Source organism: Babylonia areolata, chromosome 4 (assembly GCF_041734735.1).
Source record: "Babylonia areolata isolate BAREFJ2019XMU chromosome 4, ASM4173473v1, whole genome shotgun sequence".
NCBI lineage: Eukaryota > Metazoa > Mollusca > Gastropoda > Neogastropoda > Buccinidae > Babylonia > Babylonia areolata.
The window spans coordinates 48,283,567-48,306,157 of record NC_134879.1 but is presented as its reverse complement, the minus strand read 5'-3'; the positions used below and the strand labels follow the sequence as shown (position 1 = coordinate 48,306,157).

The window sequence follows — 22,591 nt, the reverse complement described above, 5'->3', positions numbered from 1 at the left end:
ATCCTCCTGATGATTTTATTAATAGTTGCCAGAGGATGTGTTTTCAGTTCATATGGAATGGAAAAAGAGACAAAGTGAATAGAACAACAGCAGCAAAAAGTGTTAAAGAAGGTGGTTTAAACATACCAGACATAAGAAAATATATTCAAGCATTAAAACTCACTTGGATAAGATTTAAAATTACAAAGCATAAATAGAAAAACATTTCAATTGAAATGTTCCCATTTTTCACTGAATTAGAAAGATATGGACTCATGTATGCATTGCGTAAATGTAATAATGATTCATTTTGGAAACCCACTTTCATGGTTTACAGAGAATTTTGTTGTCAGGTTACACCTAAATCAGATATTGACCTTCTGTCAGAACCAGTCTTCTATAACGAAAAATTTAAGATTGGAAATAGTACTATAAATCATAGAGACTGGGTTGATAAAGGTGTATACTGTGTTTCGCATTTCCTGAATGACAATGGACACTTTCTTACACAAAACGAATTTTGTGGAAAATATGAACTGAATGTATATTTTCTGGCGTACAATGGTTGCTTAAGAGCAATCAAAAAATGCATGGAACAGGTAGGTCTTAATGTTCCAACAACCCACAGTTTTCCTGATACACCAGGGGCAATAAAAATAATATACTCGACACCTAAAGGATGACAGCGATACTATGATGTTCTAGCATTTGATGATACAACCCCGAAATCCTGTCACAAGTGGTCTGAGAAACTGGGAAAAATATTAGTTGGGTAAAAGCTTATAACAAACTTCATAAAATTAAAGACATAAAACTAAGGTGGCTACAATTTCGTATGTTACATAGAATCATTGGAAGGAATGTTGTTTTAAAGGAAATGGGAATTGTAAACAGTATTGATTGTGATTTTTGTTTGGAAATTAAAGATAGTGTTGAACATATATTCTGGTGATGCCATTACTCGAAACGCCTTTGGATAAGTCTAGAAGAACTATTAAAAATAAACTGCACAGTGTGTGAAAATTTGAAGTTCAATGAATGTATAATACCGTTTGGTTTCCATGCTGATATGAAGACAGACTCAGTGCTTGATTTATTAATCCTCCTGGGGAAGATGTATATATATAAATGCAAGTTAGATAAATGCTTTCCAAATATTCACACTTTTGAACATTACATTGTTTCAAGATACAAAATCGAAGAATATAACGCTAAGATCGCATGTGAAACACACAGCTTCACAATAAAATGGTTGCCATACTTACCTTTAATTAGAAACAACATATAAAAACAATATTTCAAACCATGTATGGAAATAACACACAACTAAGTTAGATGTTGAAAAAATGGTGCAAGTTGATATGTAGGGATATGGATATCTATTACTATATTTGAAGACTTGTTTAAAATGACTTATTCAAACATTCTCAGTTGTTTTTGCTTAGAATGTTATATGTGTATATCAATTATATGTGTTTTTTTGTTTTGTTTTTGTTGTTGTTGTTGTTTGTTTGTTTTTGTTTTCTTTTCGTATTGTTACTATGTTTTTGTCAGATTTGTCTTTTCTCTTTTCCCAATAATTATATGTATTTATTCATTTATGTCGTAATGTCAATTGTCCATGTGTTATATAAAAACAAATAGGAAAATAAAAAAAAGCTTAAAAAAAAGAAAAAAATTGTATGAAAATCAGCTTAAAAAAAAGAAAAAGAAAAAAAGAACAACAGCAACAATAAATAAAACAAGCTTGCTTGCTTGCGTACAAGAACAGCGTTTGATGAGATATCAGAAAATGAGCGTTTTCAATGAAAACAAAACAGCACACACTAAGGTCCATCACACTTTCTTACTCTTCTGTATCTCTCACTGTTCTGATGAATAAACCAGAATTGTTTTCTTTTCATTTTTGAATTACTAATGCTTTACATGCGAAGTTTATACTAAATAATTCATTGGCATACCTGTTGACCTTTCCTTTGATATTGTGTGTCTTGTTGAAACTTGTGAAGAGGGTTGTTAAAGTGATCCCTCTATTTGCTTCACATTGTTTTGCAACTTTCCGTTAAGTGAAATAGACAAGGGAGGAAATTAGAAGGCAGCCTGTACTTAATCAAGAATCAGTATTGTTCCTTTGTACGGAAATTAAATGTCAGATGTAAAAACTCACGGATATATCTTTTTGATAACGTTTGTTTTGATGCCAGAAGGACATTTTTCATGAAAGTTAAGATACCACCATATGTTTCTCCTTCATATGGTCATTTTTACTATAATCATTGTACACCTATATTTAAAGACACTTTAACAAATGAGCAGTTGGAGTTTCATTATTTCAATGAAACCTTGTTGATGAGTATCAATAAATATTCCACTCCATAAAAAGGTAAAATCAATAATACAATTAGTTAAAGAAACGTTTCATTATGAAATATAAGCAGCAGTGTGTTTTGTTCATTCATTTATCAGAGACCAGGATAATATGACAATATGACAGGGGAACACAAAGCTGAATCTAAAGAGGAATACTCAATAATTGATCGCATGCTTACTGTTTTGGCATTTGCTCAAAAGGAGTTGCTGCTGTTGTTTTCATCACCAACACTATGTAGAATTCATTGATTCCAAAAAGTCATTTAATTTCATTAATAGAATATTACTGACCAAAATGGGGACAGCTGGAAACCTGTGTAACTATGGTGTAGTTAAAACAGAGCAAGGTTAATACCATATATTTTTGCAAACACTTCACCAATACATAATCAGTTAAAGATGACAAAATAATTCATTAAGAAGATAATATTTAGGTAAGTGATAATTAAGTGTACAGCAATTATTCTTCTATAAGTTTTCTAAAGAGATTTATTTACATATGGAGAAAAATCTTAGACTGCGTCAAGATTTAGACTTGGTATATTAGAAAACAATTACCAATGGTATCACTAAAACTGCATACTGTTCTGATCTGTTGTATTATGTTGTTTTGAAATATCTTGCTATGTGCAATCTTCTTGTAAAATTCCTTTCAAAGAAATACATCACATATCCATGTTTACTGATAGCAATCCTGGTTGATGGCACTACGTAATTTGGCAGTATATTCATATAAAGCTTTTCATTTTAGCAAGATCATCAACATGGTTCATTTCTTGGGAACCGAGGATGGCGATGTGTTGTGACATCATCAATGGACATACATATGACGGGGGAACCCACAATTCTAAGCACATAAAAAATATGTAGTTCAGGTGTGGCATAAAACTCCAGCTGGCAGGACAGGGGCAAACGAAGATGTTGGTGAGATAATCAAGCAGTGATTCACTACTTAAATACTGCTACACACATCCACACATGCAGATGGAAAGAGAGAGAGAGGGAAAGAGATGAGGGGTGAGAAAGAGAGGGAGAAAAGAGATGGGGGAGAGAGAGAGAATCCAACTTTGAGAATGATAAAACACTGCCATGTATACAGGAAACAAGACCTCTCACCTTAACTTTTTCCAGGACTTTCTTGGGTCCCACCCCTGACAGCTGCAGAATGTGTGGTGACCCCACAGCACCTGCCGATACAATCACCTCCCTCCGCGCACGCACCATCTCTTTTCGTCCATGACGCACGAAGTTCACTCCCACTGCACGCTTGCCTTCAAACACAACCTGGCCAGAGCAAAGCGGTTTTGAGAAAAGCTCAGTTGTGCAATGGGTTTGTTTCAAATTCTGTTGCTGAGCAAGCTTGTTTGGGAGCCTGATTAAAGATACATGCATTTGCACTTAGCCTTTCTTTAATCATTAAATACCTTTTGTATCCTTTGTTGTTGGAAAAAAAAAAAGAAAAGTTTAAACTGAATTCAATTTTTGTTTTTGTTTTTATTTGTTGCTGTCTCATCTTCTGTGCTATTTCTGTACCGATACCTTCATGAAACTCCTCTCTGGAATTTTTCATGAGTGGCCACATCTGGGGCATGCTCTGTCGCAGTCCCAGCATTCAACATTATCTATCTATCTATCTATCTATCTATGTCATATATCCATGAAGTCACAAACCAAAAGAGACACTGCACTGCCTCTGCACAAGACTCCGTCTACTATGTACTCAAGTGACGACAAAAATAGTTAAATTGAGGAGTCAAGTCATGTTTATGAGTTAGCTAATTGAGAATGTTAGACAGTAGCAATGATACAATCATTTGCAAAATATTCTTATTGTAATCCATGAAACTAATCCATTTGTTATGAGACAAATAATCTCCTTGGTGCAGATTGACAGGATCTTGGCTTGATCTTATAGGTGCAGACCTCATTACAAAACCACCAGTTAGATAAGTAAATAAACAAAGTAAGAAGACTTCTCATAACATGATTGTACATTGATATTGTTGTTTTTGCAGTTTTTGTCTAAAGAATATGTCTGATTGGAATTGGTGGGATCTTTTAGTGTTCATCTAGTTCTCCCGATAACAACTGTATACTTTACCCATGATCTAAGCACCCTGCCGTGATATATACCTTGGTGACATGAGCATCAGTCACCACGTGCAGATTTTCGCGGTGCAGGACGGGATAGAGGAAAGCACGTGACGTACTGTACCGAAGTCCGTCTGCTGCTGTGGACTGGATATGTGCCACACCTGAAAAGAACACACACACACACACACACACACACACACACACACACACGTTTTCTTTATATAAAAAAACCAACAACAACTATAAACGTCTGTGTATTCTACTCATGGTTGTGTGCTTCTGCATGTATGTTTCTGTCTCTACCTGTCTGTGCGTAGGGGGCAGTGGGTTGTTGTTTGTAGGTTTGGTTTGCTTAACTGTTGAGTTGTTAATGTATAAATTTGGTATGCCTTCTCGAATATTCTTTACATTTCAATATATATATATATATATATATATATATGTATGTGTGTGTGTGTGTGTGTGTGTGTGTGTGTGTGTGTGTGTGTGTGTGTGTGAGTGTGTGTGTGTGTGTGTGTGTGTGTGTGTGTGTGTGTGTGTGTGTGTGTTTGCAGTAGATGATGCACTTTTGAAATTTAGAGACAGATTGAAAAACAGACAGGTCAGCTTACCTTCCATAGTCTCTCCATTTGCGTCGACTTCCTTAAGCCCCATCTCTTTTCCTGCTTGCATGATCAAATCCGTCAGTCCAACCGTTCTGTGTGCAGAGACCTTTAGGGGCCCCCCTCTGCCATGGTAGCCTGCAAGTGGAGATAGAACAAATGAATGAATTACCCCCCCCCCCCCCCTTCTCTCTCTTTCTCTGCGCCTATGTGCGTGCATTTGTGTATGTGTGTGGTGTGTGTGTGGGGGGGCGGGGGGGCGCGTGTGCATGAATGTGTGTGTGTGTGTGTGTGTGTGTGTGTGTGTGTGTGTGTGTGTGTGTGTGTGTGTGTGTGTGTGTGTGTGTGTGTTCTTGCCTTCGTCATTATGCAATAAATTGTTATACTATTTTTTGGATTATTCTATTGTTTCTCTTTTTGCATTTTGGCCCTTTCCCCCTTGTTCCGTTTAAGTTTCCTGTCCGTGTCTCTTGCCAATGTCCTTTTTTTCGTTTTTCTCTTTCGTTGCCCCTTTAGTGGGACAGGTAAGAATGGTAGCCATTCTCTTTGTTCAAAGTCTTTATATCTGTTCCTGTCTCCATTCTTTCTTTTCTGAAAAAAACCCTGTAATCGCCCTCGTTTCTTGCCTTCGTCTTCTGTGTCTGGTCCCCAGAACTATCTCGTTTCTCTTGTCTTTTTTTCTCTCTCTTTCTCACCGTTTGTAAACTTGTTGAGCTGATTTGACAGCATTGTTTGTTGAAGCATCTTTCTTCCAAGAATCATTCTTTCTTTTGTTATTATTATTGTTAGTCATTTTTCTTCACGTTTGTGTCTTTGGTCTTGTCATTTGGTTTCGTAACCATATTGTGTCTCTTTCTTTTTTATTCTTAAAATTTGTCCTTGGTCAGGTTTCGTGTTCGTCGTCCTTGTTCTATTGTCATTATCCACAGTCCTTGCCCACTGTACCCATCTCTTGCCTTCCCCCCTTGTCTATCGTTTTTTTCGTCGTTGTTTCTTTCTCTAATCCATGGGCCATTTTGATTAACATCAGTCCGATTCCCCAACAGTATCTCATCGTTGAATGTGGTCATTCTTTGCCACTGACCTGATTTGACGTAGTCGTCGTTGAAGTTGTCCTCAGACTTGATAAAGTAGGGCAGCACCTCTTTGTAACTCCATCCCTCGCTGCCTTGCTCTGCCCACATGTCGTAGTCATGGCGACTGCCTCGGACGTACATCATGCTGTTCAGGTTGGAAGTCCCTCCAAGCATCCGACCCCGTGGCAAGTAAGTCCTCTGGATTGTGCATGGAGATTTGAAAAAAAGTAATGTTTATTCACTCATCTCTCCGTCTGTCTGTCTCTGCATATGCGACATATATTTTTGTTAGCGTATTACAGCAATGGATGCCATGATAGAATAGCAACGGTAAGTTTAAAAATGGCTCTGACATGAGCCAATATATTTACCAGTGTGTGTCTACGCGCGCACGCATGCGAGCGCGTATGTGTCTGTCTGTCGGTCCATCTGTCTGTTTGTCTCTGCATGCTCCATGCATATAAGAAAATTACCCTCTTCTCGTAGCCTTCAAACACAGACTGTTGAGGGTCTGTGTAATATTCCCAGTCCACCTCTGTGTGAAACAGGTAGTCGGCAAGCGCCGGGATGGCGACCGTCGGGTATTTCCGGTCATCCGGCCCCGCCTCCAACAGCAAAACGGTCACGTGCTTATCTTCAGAAAGACGATTGGCCAGCACACATCCTGCCGATCCTGCTCCCACTATAACGAGACACACACACACACACACACACACAGGGATATGGATACAATGCACAATATACACAACATAAAGCGCGAAACATATAATAATCAAACCAAGAACAAAAACTAAGCATTAATTAACAGTAAGAGAACAGATTAGGAAGTAGCTATTTCTCTAAACTTAAAAGCCTTGTACAGGTACAGGGATAAACAGTGACATCAGTGCTTGACAACAATAAACTCAACTTTAACACACAGGGTTGTTTGTCGTATTTGGATCGAATAAGTCTTTCTCCAACACTATTAAGTGCTTCACAGCAAAGGACAAAATGTACTTCATCTTCTTTTGATTTCTTGCATAATGGACACAATGAATCAGATTCCTTATATATTTTGTACCTTACACGTAAGGTACAAAATACACACACACACACACACACACACACACACACACACACACACACACACACACACAGATATGACACGTAAACTTTAATGAAGTCCCTCCTCCCCTAGATTTTATCCAGGACTTTCTTGGGTCCCACACGAACACATTTGAAACTTTTTTTTTTTTTTAATGAACAAATATTGAGGATACAAGACATTGCAACACATAACATCAAGAGTGCACAGAAACCATGATCACATGCATAACATCAATCACAAAACAAAACTTACATAATTCCCGCGGAATTAAAGTCACAAGTGAAAGTGTATGCTTTTGTTTCTAGCTGGCTGAATCTTACTTACTGTGTACTACAGCTACAAGTAAAGGCATATTCATACAAATCAAATATGATACTATGTGTTGGATTGCATAGAGATGGACAATACTATTCTGTTCCCAGTGCACTACATATCAACTGATTACTTAAGTAATCAAGGGCTTTTTTTTTTTTTTTTTTTTAAAGGGAAATCAGACATTTCCGTCATCAGGGATGACTGGTCTATACTGAGATCATCATTATTGTGTTGTGTCTGTAATGTACTTTGTATTTGGTTATGTCCATTTTTGTCTGTTCAGAGTTGGGTGTTCGCTATTGTATGTTTCTGTATGTCTGTGGGTTCTCTTCTCGTGTTTTCTGTCATTGTCTCTTGCCCTTCGGGTTCGTCGCCTTGTATCCTCTGACTTCATCTTCAGAGCTGCAGCTTGTTTGGTTGTTGTTGTCCTGGGCTTATTCTTCCATCCTGCTGATACATTTTATCTTCTTCATCTGGTTCTTCCACTGGTTGTTGCCCGGTGTCGTCTTTTCATCGTACTGCATTTCCCGTCCATCTCCTCTTCTTTGTTTTCTTCACGTTTGGTGGCAGGCCAGGGGGGTGTCTGGTCCTTCATGTATTGCCAATAGTATGGGAATGAGCATGCACGTGTAAAGTCGTGCGTGTGAATGTGTGGGGTGAGTGCGCGCGCGCGCGCGCGCGCGTGTGTGTGTGTGTGTGATCCTATTTTTGCTCGTCATCATTTTTCCCTTTTGGTCCCTAAATCTACTTTATTTCCTTAGATACATACATACATATATAAATCTCTCTCTCTCTCTCTCTCTCTCTCTCTCTCTCTCTCCATACATATATATATATATATATATATATATATATATATATATATATATATATATACATATACATATACATACTTACACATACATATATAGAACATGAATACAACAGTCACATAGGCATCTCTTGCTGACATGCAAAGCAATGTAGCATGCACCTCTCTCTCTCTCTCTCTCTCTCCCTCTCTCTTTCACTTGGTTGTAACTTTCCCAATATTTCAATATTTTCCAATGCCTTTTTAAAATCGATCCCTGGTGTTCACTCTCATGTTTATCTCAGTATCAAATATTAGTTCTAAGTGTTTACATTTTCCATATTTGAACTTGGAGATTGTTAGTCGTGCTATTAGCAGGACATGATTGATTTGGTTTCTGAGATTTGTTTTCAGTTTAAAAGAGCTGGGAAGTCCAAAAAGAGCGACTTTTTCACTAATATTGATGTGCTGCTCAAAATGTGTCAAGATATATTGTTGTATCATTTTCCAAAAAGATGACAATTTCTGACAGTGATAAAAGGAGTGTTCAATGAAGTCAACCTCTTGACACCACATGCATTTGTTTGAATTTGCTACCCCCATTTTATGCAACATAATGTTGGTTGGGTAAATATTATGAATGAACTTAAAATGAAGCAGCCTTAGTCCTGATTCTTTCGTACAGTCACGAGCTGTGGTAAAGTAATCGTTTATATTTATATCTAGCTTTCGTTTCCAGAACTGACTTGCGCATATGTCATGGTTTTGTTTTTTGTTTATTATTTCTCTGATCGTTTTGTTATGTAATGTACTCAGGAACCCTCTGTCTGTGTTGATTTCGTGTCCAACTGTGTGTTGTGTAGGGTCTCTATTCATTTCAGCTTTCCAGTCATTTGGTATAGCATTGATCAGGGCATTGTACTCCAACACAAGGCCAGCGTGAGAACCAACTTTGTCTTTTATCTGTTCGTACGTCATCAGATTTCCAGTAGTCCACAAATCTTGTAGGTAGTTTATACCGGCTTTTGCCCATCTGGCGAAAAAAATAGTTTTCCCTTTGTATTTAACGTTTTTGTTGTTCCAAATTGGTTCGGTCCGCGTATTTTCTACTTGTCGTTCTGTATTCAAAGCTGTAGTAGCTTTTAGGACTTCTTTGCAAAATACCGATTTCATCTTACGTAAGCCTTGTATTTCGTTTGGGGCGATGTTTGCGTTGAAAGTGCAATGAATGTTCGAGAAGGGAGACATTTGTTCTTTAGCTAATAGTGTCCAAAAAGACCTGTCTCTATCTTCTGCTACAAATTTGGATGCCCATTTTGCAACTGAGAAACATCCTTTGTTGGTGTTCCACATTTATCATATTCAAGCCACCTTCTTCTAATTTTAGATTAAGCACGCTTCTCTTTATCTTTTCGAAAGCCTTTTTATTGTTGTATTTGCGTTTCCATAGGAATCTGTATACGATACTGTTGATGTAATGTAGAGTTATTTTAGGTATAGCCAACGCTTGCAAGATACATGAGAGCTGTGACAGAACCAGGGTTTTTGCCAGTATTATTTTACCATATAGTGAAGGATTCCTGCGTTCCCATGTCTTTATTATCCTCAGGATGTTTTCGATTTTTTCTGACCAGTTTTCTTTGATTAGCGATGCCTCTATAGAGGCCGAAAAGTAGACTCCCAAGATTTTCAGTTTTCCGTTTATCATTGGGATTTCGTCAACCTTCCCGCTTTCATTTTTCTTTGTACCAAGCCATATACCTTTCGATTTTAGCTTATTCAGTTTTAGACCAGAGAATTCTTCAAACTGTTCGACAATTTGGATCGCTAGTTTAATGTCTCTTTCGTTTTTCATTGTTAATGTTGTATCATCTGCGAATTGTTTGACTTTTGTTGTTGCTTTGATGGAACCACTTCGAACAGAGATTCCTTTTATATCCTGGTTATTCCGGATTTTAATTGCAAGGATCTCAACAGCAATTATAAAAAGCATAGGGCTCAGTGGACAACCTTGTCGTATTCCTCGTTCCACAGGAAACCATTCAGATAGCCAACCTCCATTATGGATGCAACTTTCTGATTGACTCATCGCGGTTGTGATGAAATGTATAAATTTTGGGCCGAAATTGAAGATGCTGAGTGCCTCCGTGATACATTTTTTGGATAGAGTATCGAAGGCCTTGGAAAAATCTAGCGCTAATAGTGCACCAGCCGGATTTGTTTTATCTATATATGAAGTAAGATCATCGATAAGCCTTAGATGAGAAGTTATATTTCTGCCTTTTATAAAACCTACCTGATCGTCATTTATTATCTGCTTTATTACCTTTTGCAGACGTTTAGCGAGAGCTTTTGTGTAAATCTTATAATCTGTGTTCGTCAATGTAATCGGTCTATAATTACTTAAGTTATTCTTGTCCAGATTTTGACCTTTATGTAATAGTGTAATCACGCCCTTCTTTAACGAATAAGGTAGTCGTCCATTTTGGACCGATGAAATAATGCAATTGAAGTAAGGCATTTTTAGTCTTTCCCAAAAGTGTAGGTAGAACGAAGGGGTTAATCCATCAATGCCTGGGGCAGAGTCGTTATTTAGAGTCTGGAGGGCCTGTGTGAATTCCTCTATAGACAAATCTACATCGCACAGTTCTCGTTCGTCATGAGAAAGAGTTGGAAATGACTCGTTTCTGAGGAAATGTTGTGTCAAACTTCGGTTTTGCGATCTGCCCTTCTTTTCTTTGTATAGGTTTTGGTAAAAACATTTAATTTCGTTTATAATTTCTGATGGATTTTCCGTAGTTCGATTATCAAGTTTCAGTGACGATATTATATTTGTTGTTCTCCGGTTTCTTTCCATATTAAGGAAGTATTGTGTGTTTTTTTTCTCCTTCCTCAATCCATTTCATTCGTGACCTAACTTGGGCTCCCCTTGCTCGATGCATTTCCTGCATTTCAATCTCTCTTTTCTTTTGCTGAATTCGCTGTTGTATCATTTTATTTTGTGGATCCCCACTTAGAGTGTTTTCTAGTTCTGTTAGTTGCTTTAACTTTTCATTTGGGTCTTTTTTTCCCTTGCGTTTGCTGATAGCATATTGTATACAGAAAGACTTTATTCTAACTTTCAGCATTTCCCATGCGGTTTCTGGATCGTTGTTATAATATTCATTGAAATGTTCATCAATTGTATTATTTATCTGATCTGTGAAGTCTTTATCATTCAAAAGTGTTGAGTTGAATTTCCAGTACCCCGTTCCTCTTTGGAAGTTATTTAGCTTTACGGTGACTATAACAAGTCTATGGTCTGATTGTGGGAACGTTTCAATATTCGCCTCTTTGATTTTCGTCTCAGCAATGGCATCACAAAAGATATAATCTATTCTTCTGGCAGTGAAAGGGTTGGGTCGTGACCACGTGTAAGCCACTGTGTCTGGGTGTTGGGATCGCCATGCATCATGCAGGTCTAAACTGGCTACGATTTCCGTGAGCGACTGAATTTCTCTTTCAGCATGTTGTAATCCTGATATATTGTCAATTTCGTTCATAGCAATGTTGAAATCACCGTTTACCCAAATATGATCTGATTCACTATGCTGTAGCACTGCTGTGAGCTGTGTAATAAAGGCTACTTTCTCTGCTGTGGTATTTGGTGCATAGCAGTTGATAATTGTGTGTAGTTTATCTTTCATACTAACTTGTAAACTTAATATTCTGCTGGTGGAATGTTTTAGGTCCATATTATCATAATGTAGCTTTTTACTTATAAGAGTAAGGAGACCATTACTTTTTGTTGTTCCTACACTGTAAAAAATATCTCCATGCCACTCTCTTTTAATTTGGGAAGCTAAATCTTCTGTAATATATGTCTCTTGTAGGCAGATTATATCTAGTTTCCTTTCTCTCAAGTATTTGAACAAGGCCATTCTTTTTAGCTTATTTCGGAGCACTCTAACGTTCAAAGTTCCGATGCTAATTTCGTTAGCCATTGAAGTGGTAACATCACATCAAAAATCGTTGTTCATTCAATCATAAAGTCCGTAAAACATAGCCGGGGTCGTGGTGGGGGAAGACACGGAGACAACACCGATGATATCAGGTGTCACCCATGGCGCTGTCTGCTGCTGGTGGCTCCGTTCTTTCATTGCTGTCTCCCGTTTCCTTTAGTTTCTGCGAGAAGAAATCCTCAATCCGCGAGCGGCGGAGATTACTCCTCTCCTCCTCCGAAGACTGGCTGCGTCTTCTCTTTGTTGTGCTGTGTGAGCGTGAGCGCTGCGTGTTGTTCCTTTCCTCTGGCACTGCTCTCGTGCTCGCGGCAGGCGAGGGCTCATGTGCGTCAGCATCGTTCTCACTCTCTTCCTGCACACTGCTTGGTTGAGCACACATCTCTGTGGTGTGTTGTGTGTTTGCCTGGGAGTGGGAGTGGGGTGGTGGTTTGCACACAGGATCCCCCCTCTTGTGCCCTTCAACACCACATGAGAAACACACAACTTGGTTGGGACATTCTGCCGCAACGTGTCCCACTGTTAAACATTTGTTACATTTTTTTCTGTTGCCCCTGCTTTTGTTCTTTATGATATATTCCGGCATGGAAGATGCCAACTTTTATTTTTGGGGGTAGAGGTTCTTTTGGGGTGGAGATAATCACAAATCTCCTCCCCGTTTCCCATTTTGTCAATTGCCCGCTTTTGTCTCTTGCGAGTTCATTCTTTATAGGCGATCGAATTTCTGAGCCTATCTTTTTCAGTGCCGTTTCAATGTCTTTGTTTCCACAATGCAGTGGGATGTCTGAAATCCAGACTTTGGTGGCTGGTTTTTCCTCACCGTCACTGTCACTGAAGGCAAAAGGGTTCTTGTCCAACAAATTTATGTGTATTCCACTCAACTCAATGCCCTCTATCAGCAGTTTGTCTCTGAATTGTTTTTGTTGCGAGTAAAGGCGCCACAAACCTCTAATGCGTTGAGCACCTCTGATGGTGCCTCTACCCGTAACTCTCTCTGCTGCTATACATAAGTCTATAGTGTCAGGCATGCCATTGACGCTCGGCAGGGCTCTCGCCGTGACGAACACCGGCCCGCACTCCGTGTCCGCCGCCATGGCGGAACACGTGGCTGGGCCTGGTACACACCACTGGCAGCACCAACCCGCGGGCTCCTCACAATGAACACACTTGCACCACAAAATACGAACACAGGTGATACACCAGATCCACGCAGACTGCAGGCGATGATTTTCACAACAGGATGTCACTTCTAACACTTGAATAAAACACGATATTTAAATGCTATTACGAAAGGTACCTGCCGACGTCGGAGGTAAAACCGGAAGATCACATTTGAAACTGTTACCTGTCATCGTCACTGATAAATATCAATTTTTGTCTACACGCTGGCACTATCTGGAATGAAAGCAAAACAACTCGACAGTACAGTATGTGTTCGCAAAATTTGGGTAAATTAATGCTCTCTCTCTTTGTCTCTTTATGGCTGTCCCTGTCTCTGTCGGTCTGTCAGTCTCTTTCCATAAGCCCACATGCTTGGTGTTTCTGTCTGTGTGTGTGTGTGTGTGTGTGTGTGTGTGTGTGTGTGTGTGTATGATTGTGTGTGCGTGCAGGCGTATGCAGTGTCAGCGCACAGCATGTACAAATATATGTCCGCTTGTGAGTAAGCATATGTGCGTGTGAGTTTATGTATGTATGTGAGTGTGCTTGTGTCCGCGCGCGCATGTGTGTGTGTGTGTGTGCGCGCGCGCGCGTGCATCTGCGTGTGAGTGTTCTGTACGATACTGCGGGAGAGGGGGATGGTGGGGGTGGAGGCTGAGAATTACATTGATCATTCTGCATCATGGTTCTCTGGTGTAGTCATGTGTATGTGTAACTGTCACAGCAAAAGAAGTTGCTTTTAATGCTACAAATAGCTGTTGTTTGTAGCACCTACAAACACACACACTCATACGTACAAACACATATACCAAAAAAACAATAACAAACATGCTCACACGCACGCACGCACGCACACACGCACTGACACATACAAACACAAACACACGCACGCACATACACACACACACACACACACACACATACACACACACACACACGCACGCAGACACGCATGTACAGTTCACTCCTTGCATTAAATCTTGCCCTAAAATCCCTGTCATATTTTCTGTACAAAATGCATTCCTTATCTTGCCCCTTTCACCTGCCAGCGACTCACCAATGACGTAATCATAAGAGCCGTTCACTTTGCTGGTCAGCGGGATGAAGGGTTGTTCCTGAGAGAGATGATGATACAGCCACACCGACACCACGGCCGTCACCACGGGCAACGCAGCTCGCAGCATCCTCCCTGGGTTTGTTGAGCGTCAATTCATGGACAGATCAATCAAATTGATTGATTGATTGATATGGATACTGATATAGCGCCTATCCTCTGTCGGAGACCAAGCTATAAGTGCTTTACAAACATGGGATCATTTGCACAACAGGCTGCCTACCTGAGCAGAGCCGGCTGACGGCTGACAGCTGCCGCTGGGCACTCATCATTCCTGTGTTATTCAATCAGATTTCAGGCACGCACATACTCATACAGACATGTAACATCAATCAAATCAAATCAGATTAATCAAATCATGGCATTTACGTAGCCCAGTCGACCATAGAGGACATTTCAGATTCCGGTATGAAGCATCAGTGTAACATTATATCATATATGGGTATTTGGATAATTATGTGTATCCATTTCCTTTCCACACTCAAGACGCAGAGAAGATCGTGTACGAAATGTGTGCGTGCCTGCACATGTAGATGTCAATTTGTTAAGCAGCTGTGTCGAGGATCTGGGTCGTATCACTCGAGAACCCCGTGCAACTTGCGAAGGATGAAGCCATATCACTGCAGCTGGAAAAAGACTGTGTTAGAGGTGTCCGGAAATTAAAGTGCTTGTGATTTAAGTGGGTCAGCAAGATTGTTTTTTTTTCTTCTGCTGAACTGCAACCACTGGAACATTCGAAAGTCTTTTTTCTCTCTCTCTGCATATATATATATATATATATATATATATATATATATATATATATATATATATATCACCTATCTATCTGTCAATCAATCTATATTAACATTTTCACCCGTCCACTGTTCGATGAAGTCAGAAATAAAATCTACCCAAATGAGTATACCTGTTTCTGACGAACTTGTGTACCATCTCTGGATCGACATTCTTATATTCTAATTAACATTTTTACCCGTCGGCAGTACAAAACATACGTGAAAAACTCCAAAACGGGTAAAAATGTTAATTATATATATAAGTTTGTTGACTATAGTAGAGGATTTTAAAATGATCTTGTCCAGATTAGAAAAGTGTCTAAAAAGGGATGCTTTCTGGGGCATTCCATGCACCTTGCAAGGGGCTTGGAAAGAATGGGGGACACGCAAAGTGAAAGAAAAAATCGGACAGACGGGTAATTTCTAATTTACCCGTCTGTGGTACAAAACATACATAAAAACGAGTAAGACGGGAGTGTGTATATATACACAAGTTTGTGTCAGTACTCGTAATGAAACTTGTCGCAATTCTAAACGCCGGTATGTCTTTGTGGGGCATTCCATACATCAAGCAATGGCCTTGAAATAGAAACGGAAATTCACAAAGAGAAAGAAAAATTCGTAAAGAATTCGGGAACCTTGTCGCTGTCAGATCTCCAGGAGCGGACATGCGCGAACGGGACGTATAGGACAGTTCGATCGAAAGCGGTCAGTGTACGCGATCACCAGGTTATTTACAGTGAAGACTGACGAACGAACTGTACCATGCTTCGTGAGAGGATAAAAACCAGAGTGGGGGACGAGACAACAGGTTCCGATCCAAACATGATCAACTGAGTGCTTACGGAGAGAATGTCGATCGGTGGATATAATATCATGTGTATGTCCCTGGTTTGATAACAGGTGCATTACTGGAGCCACTGTTTTTGACGGAATGAACTGCAGTTTCACAGGAACACTGGTTTGGCAGTTGACTGGGGCCAAATAAACAAAGACAGAGACAGACGAAGAGGCAGAGACAACGGCAGAAGTAGGTTATCAACCAGATACATTGTGGGAGCAACAGAGAGACAGAAACAACGCTGCAGTCTAAAGCGATGTTCTGATAAGCAAAACGTGACAGACTGGCTAACCTGTATGCAACCAATGCGCACATGAAACCTTTCGTTTCAATTAGGTGGATGGAGTAGAGGGGGGAAAAGCGAGTTTCTGACATATGACAACCATACTCACTTGCTTGTTTCAACAACACACCAGCCTCAGCAGTGATAATAATAATCCCTGCAATATCCACAGTTTTCCCCCCTCATGACGGAATGAAAAGTGTTCACAACAAGGCGTGGACGTTCACTCCGCCAGTCACATGTAGGAGTGGAGGGGAAGAGATATGGATATTGCCTATAATCCTTGCTGTTCGCAGCTGTGCCTGCAGGTTTTCACTGTGTCTGCAGTGTGTGTTCGGTATTCCGCGCTGCAACCGACATTTCTGACCCGTTTCAATGTGTCTCGCCAAGCGAGACTTGAACTCCTTTGTCATTGCCCTTTGCACAGGCGTGTGCTGTTTGTGCATATTCTGTTTTCTCTATTTCTTTGACACCTGGATGATAGCCCTTTACGCAGGTGCATGCTGTTTGTGCATGTTCTTTTTTCTGTAATTCTTTAACACTTTGATCATTGCCCTTTGCACAGTCTGCTTTCCAGACTTTTATGTTTACTAACTTACTAATATTTGTTACAGCAGTCATACGCTAAATACAAGTTGGACGTGATTGAAATACATTCACAGTGGTGTAGGAAATATGTCCAAAATGTGATTATAACTGTGACATATTCATTTCATTTCAGAATAGAAAATCCTCGAACAAGAAATTAAAAACAAGAATAGTATGGCTGTTCATGTCTATGATTAGACGTCGGAAAACCAAGGCCAGGATTCAAACCACAGTGCCGAGGACATCCATGCTGATAATTCAGACGAATCAATCGTACAAGATCTTGAAGCCAAACGCCAGAAACTAAACTTGCCACCTGCAAGTGTAAAAACGGAATGGGAAGAGCTGGACCAGAAAATAGTTCGAAAACTTCATGCGCTGATAGGAAAGAGCACCTTGGAACACAAGTTAGCCACCGGAGATATCGTGTACGCAACCTGTCGGGAAACCTATGGAGTGAAAGAACCAAAGACAAGAACACCTCCTCGAAAATCCAGGCGACAACGAGAAATGGACAATATCCGAAATGAAAAAAAAAAAAAAAAAAAAAAAAAAAAATCTCAAGAAAACGATGAAGACAGCTTCAGAATTTGAGAAGCAGGGCCTACAGAAACTTTGGAAAGACCTGAAAGCAAAGCACAGTGTGGAGGAAAAGGAGCAAAAAGAAGAAGACACAAGACTGCTTCTTCCAAGACCCCTTTCAGTTTGCCAGGAAGCTTTTCGAGCAGCCAAATCAGGGACACTCACAGTGGACAAAGAAACACTTGAACAGCACCTCAGGAAAACGCATTCTGATCCGCAAAGCAAGAAACCACTAGATCTGAAGGGTTTGGTTCATCCCAGCGATAAACCACCAACCCTTGAGGAAGTACAGAAAGTGGTCAAGAAAACCAGGGCCAAATCATCACCAGGGCCAAATGAATACCGTACATGCTGTACAAGAAATGTCCTGAAGTCCTAGAGTGGCTCCACAGAGTGATAAGATCAGCATGGAGGAACCTGAAGATCAGCGACCAGTGGATGATAGCTGATGGTGTGTACATCCCAAAAGAGCAGAATTCAAGTACCATTGGCCAGTTCAGACCAATATTGCTCCTAAATGTCAAAGGAAAAATCTTCTCTGTCATGGCTGCAAGACTGACAAAATACCTCATAGAAAATCAGTACCTGGACGTGTCAGTCCAGAAAGGTCACATCCCAGGAGTTCCTGGCTGCGTAGAACATACTACAATGATTTGGGTTGCAATCCAAAGAGCAAAGGCAGAGAAAAAGAACCTTGACGTTGTATGGCTGGATCTGGCAAATGCGTACGGGTCAGTTCCTCATGAGATGATCCAACTGGCTCTTGAGATGCACCGTGTAGGAACGAACATCAGGGAAATGCTGCAGAAGCACTTCCATGGCTTCTCAATGCGGTTCACCACCAAGGAATACAAGACAGACTGGATCAATCTGGAAATGGGTATAGCCATGGGCTGTGCAATTTCTCCAATCCTGTTCGTGCTGGCAATGGAAGTGATCTTGAAGGCCTCAATGTAGGGAACGAATCGAGCTGACCTTGGTAACGGATACCAGATACCTCCTTTGAAAGCCTTCATGGATGACACAACAGTCCTTTCAACAAAAGAGGATGACACACGTGAAATATTGTAGCGGCTGAACGAGCTAGTTGCCTCAGCCAGGATGACCTTCAAGCCAAAGAAATCACAAAGTCTCTCACTGCGTAAAGGAAAGGCAGCTGAAATGGTCACATTCACTGTAGCCAACCAAGCCATTCCAACGGTGTCAGATGAACCAGTCAAGAGCCTTGGAAGATGGTCTGACGAGTCCCTAAAAGACACAAAAAGAAAACCAAGCAGACAGCAGAAGAAGGCCTGCATATCATAGACCACTGTGGCCTTCCTGGCAAATACAAAGTATGGTGCCTACAGTCCATGCTTATGAAAATAATGTGTCTTTTGTTTTTAATTACACAGCTTGTGACTTTCCTCTCTGGATGCATAGTCTTAAGTTCAGTTATCCTATGTCTTGTTGAACTACAGGCTCTGTACCATCGGAACGACAGATTCTATGTTCGTGGCTATTCTGGTGACTTTATGTTTTGGGTGTATCAAGGTTCACGCACACACACACACACACACACACACACACACACACACACACGCACACACGCACACACACACACACACTCACACACACACACACACACACACACACACACACACACACACACACACACACATTTGATACGCGTGTACCAAATTTACGTTTCCCAGAATGGTGTTCAACGCTCCAGTTGAGTGGTGTTAATTTTCACTCCCAACGCAAAACTACTTCGTGATGTCATTCTGGACCAGGCCTTTATTAACTCCCAGGAGTTATTCTGCACCAGAAAAAAGACTCTTTTATTATCTGCACCATTATCTGCACCGTTTCAGTGGCAATGTACTTACGCCGCTCATTCCGAGCCCCCCATGCACAGCCACACCCAGTTTCGAAATCTTAACGATCGATGTTAAATCGACGAGAGGCCGCATACAGAAGACCATGTACTGATGCAGAGTCACATCGATGGTGTTGATTAGTGCCTGGTCGGATTTGACAATCGTAGGGCACCACCTACTAATGTGGAGTGATGGCCTAGAGGTAACGCGTCCGCGTCTGTTGTGACAAAAAGAGAAATATAATACAATAACCCCCTTCTGACAATGATTGCTCAGTCTCGGAGCCAAACTGAGTGAGCATCTCCCCCAGAGTGGGGACCGCCATCACATCTCTCCATCGACAGATACAGACACCTAAAGTGATGGTCAGAAAATTTTAGCAACGCCTCCAATGACGCATCAAGATGATTATCATCGGCTTCCCAATTGAAGTACTAGCACACGCAGGCTCCCCACGCGCGCTCGTGTGAGAGGTCCTGCATGTGTACAGGCGGGAAGAATGATTCGAGTCGCATGAATATTAATTAAGTGGAGACAACTTGCGCCAGTGACTGATTCACAGACACTGAGTCAGACAGATACTGAACAATTTGAGAGTTATTCCGGGTTAAAATCAACTGAACAGTTTGAGGGTTATTCCGAGTTAAATAAAATTGACTCTCCGTGGATGGATGGATGGTTAGTCCAATGTATGTACATCTCTCTGTCTGTCTTTTCTCAGTGTATCCTCTAACAACACACACTAGATGCGTACACATTCTGAACAAGCGCAACCTCTCACACGTACATTCAGATACACAAATACAGTGAGGAAACAGAAAGAGATGGGGACACGCGCAAACAAACGCACAGTGACACAGGAGACGCGAGGAGACGCGAGGTCAACATGATTCAAGTGGACAGTGGTTTCACGCGTGATCCGAACTTTCTCCTGCGAGGTAATTTGGTCACTGCTGGACCGGGGATTAACTCCCGGGAATTACTTTCGATGGAGGGTGAAACTGTCACGTTGCACCGGCAAACGGCAAACAGCTCATTCTATTTCCGTTTCTTTTCATTCGTCTGTTTTGGAAGTGGGAAGTGTTGTCACCAGCTGAACCTTTTCTGAAAAGGATCACAAACCTGATTATTATTTCTGAATCAAAGTAAGTACATACTTGTTTACGTAGTTTTGACGAAAGTTGCATGATCTTACTGTATGCCGTTCTTTGACATGTTATGAAGTGAGAAATTCTAGGAATTCTAGTCTTTGGTAATTTCCTATGAAGAACATAAGTGCTTGTGAATACGGGGTAAAGAGGTAATGATTTTGTCAGGTTCGAGATTGTCGTGGATATTCAGCATAGTTGTTGATTGCCCTCAGCAGATCCCTTATGTAGATTATGATTGTTGTATGTAGCCAAGCGCTACGAATAACCTTAGTACTTAATTGGCTACAAATAACCTTACTTCAATTCACAACGCAAGCCGAAAGCTGAGCTGTAGCAGTAGCAGACGCCATTTTTGTAGTCACAGCGTACCTGCTGTCTTTCAATGACTCAAGCATAAAGCACGACGCCATTCCAGATTTGAATAAACCATGTCCATTCTACACTGCTCCGAACATGTATTAATTTTAGTGTAGGCATCGTTTACTGTAATGTTATATTTGTTTTGCTTACACACACCCTTAAAGCAGAAGCGTGTTTGATTTCAGTTAATCAGTTAATCGTTGGTCAGTCTAAAGATTTCAGCTGACGCCAACTCGTTGTTAGACCAGTGTCACGGCACGTCATTGACTGAGCGGAAACTTGTGTTTCTGCTTCACCGTAATTAATTAATACCTCTTTTATCAGATCAGTAAACTACAAGAATTATATACTGGCAAAATCGTCGCAATTCCATCTTTAAGTCTATTCCATTTATGTGTGCCTACGTTAAACTAATTTAGTTTTATATTTGGCAGAGTATTTGTAGTATATTATATGGTTTTAGTTAGGTTATGATTTTTAGTTGCCCTAGTTGTTGGTATTGTAATTTGAGAATTTAATGCCAAGATTTTAGATAAGTAGTTGAGTTGCTTTGGGCAAATACCAAACCCAGAGGTAAGCACAGCACTGTGTATGCTCCTTGCTACCCACATCCATGAATGACTGACTTCCCACTTATGGTGCTTCTCGTGTTCATGTATTGTAGAATATGGTTTTTGTGTTTCGGTTTGGTTTTGGTTCCCTCCTTTATACTTTGTTGATGCGGGTACTCTACCAGTCTTGGTCTTTGCCTCATGTCATCATCATGGCCTGGCTTCGCTAACGAAGATCTAGGAAGGGCGTTGTCCACGTCTGATGCAGGCACGCTCATGGCTGACAAGGCCAATGCGGGAAAAGCAGAGTCGGCCGCAGCGGTTGCAAGGGAAAGTCTAGTCTGGTCTGGGTTCGCGGCTGCAGCGTCGTGGTTCTTCCTCCTTCTGCGTTTGTCCTCAAGGCTGGCCCTGCGGTTGTTTTCGAAGGAGGAGACAGCTTGGTGGATGGTGCGTCGCCAGGTCTCTCGATCAGCGGCTACTGCGGACCACTGGCGATGGTCAATGTGACAGGCACCGAGAGCTTTCTTCAAGGAGTCTTTGTATCTCTTCTTGGGTGCTCCTCTGTCACGGTGGCCAGTGGACAGTTCGCCATACAGCGCGATCTTGGGCAGGCGGTGGTCCTCCATCCTGGACACGTGCCCTGCCCAACGTAGCTGGGTCTTTAGCAGCACTGCCTCGATGCTGATAGTCTTTGCCTGCTCCAGGACCTCGACATTTGTGATGTGGACGTGTCCTTCAAGCCTGCGCAATGGAATTTTTAGGTGGAGTGCAGTGTGCGCAGTACTGGCCCCACCCTTTACACCCGTGGTTCATCTGCCATAGCCTAGCAAGCTGGGACGGTGACAGTGAGGTCCTCAGGTCGTAGGTTTTATATCAGACTGTCCTTGTCCTAGCCTCTGGCTCAAAAACCTTCCTCGGAGGCACGGGGGCGCGGCTACTGAAAGTCGGGACATGGCCATGGACCCAGGGTCAATGCATGTCGAGACTGTCCTGCATTCCTTAGCACTTCAT

At 41.0% G+C, this 22,591-nt stretch overlaps 1 protein-coding gene across 2 annotated transcripts in view; it reads right to left on the bottom strand.

Annotated features, from left to right (window-relative positions):
- Positions 1 to 16,846, bottom strand: part of LOC143281254 (glucose dehydrogenase [FAD, quinone]-like) — a 25,051-nt gene extending 8,205 nt beyond the window's left edge. Inside the window, exons 1-7 of one of the 2 annotated variants that reach the window (XM_076586365.1) lie at positions 16,596 to 16,846; positions 14,530 to 14,661; positions 6,595 to 6,803; positions 6,130 to 6,319; positions 5,055 to 5,183; positions 4,483 to 4,604; positions 3,466 to 3,633 (exon numbers count right to left, since the gene is read on the bottom strand). In XM_076586365.1, coding sequence (XP_076442480.1) covers positions 3,466 to 3,633; positions 4,483 to 4,604; positions 5,055 to 5,183; positions 6,130 to 6,319; positions 6,595 to 6,803; positions 14,530 to 14,656 — 945 coding nt within the window. In that variant the 5' untranslated portion in view covers positions 14,657 to 14,661; positions 16,596 to 16,846. Of the gene's footprint in view, positions 1 to 3,465; positions 3,634 to 4,482; positions 4,605 to 5,054; positions 5,184 to 6,129; positions 6,320 to 6,594; positions 6,804 to 14,529; positions 14,673 to 16,595 lie in introns of those variants that run through there. The other variant, XM_076586364.1, reaches the window with a different exon arrangement.
- Positions 16,847 to 22,591: the final 5,745 nt, after the last annotated feature.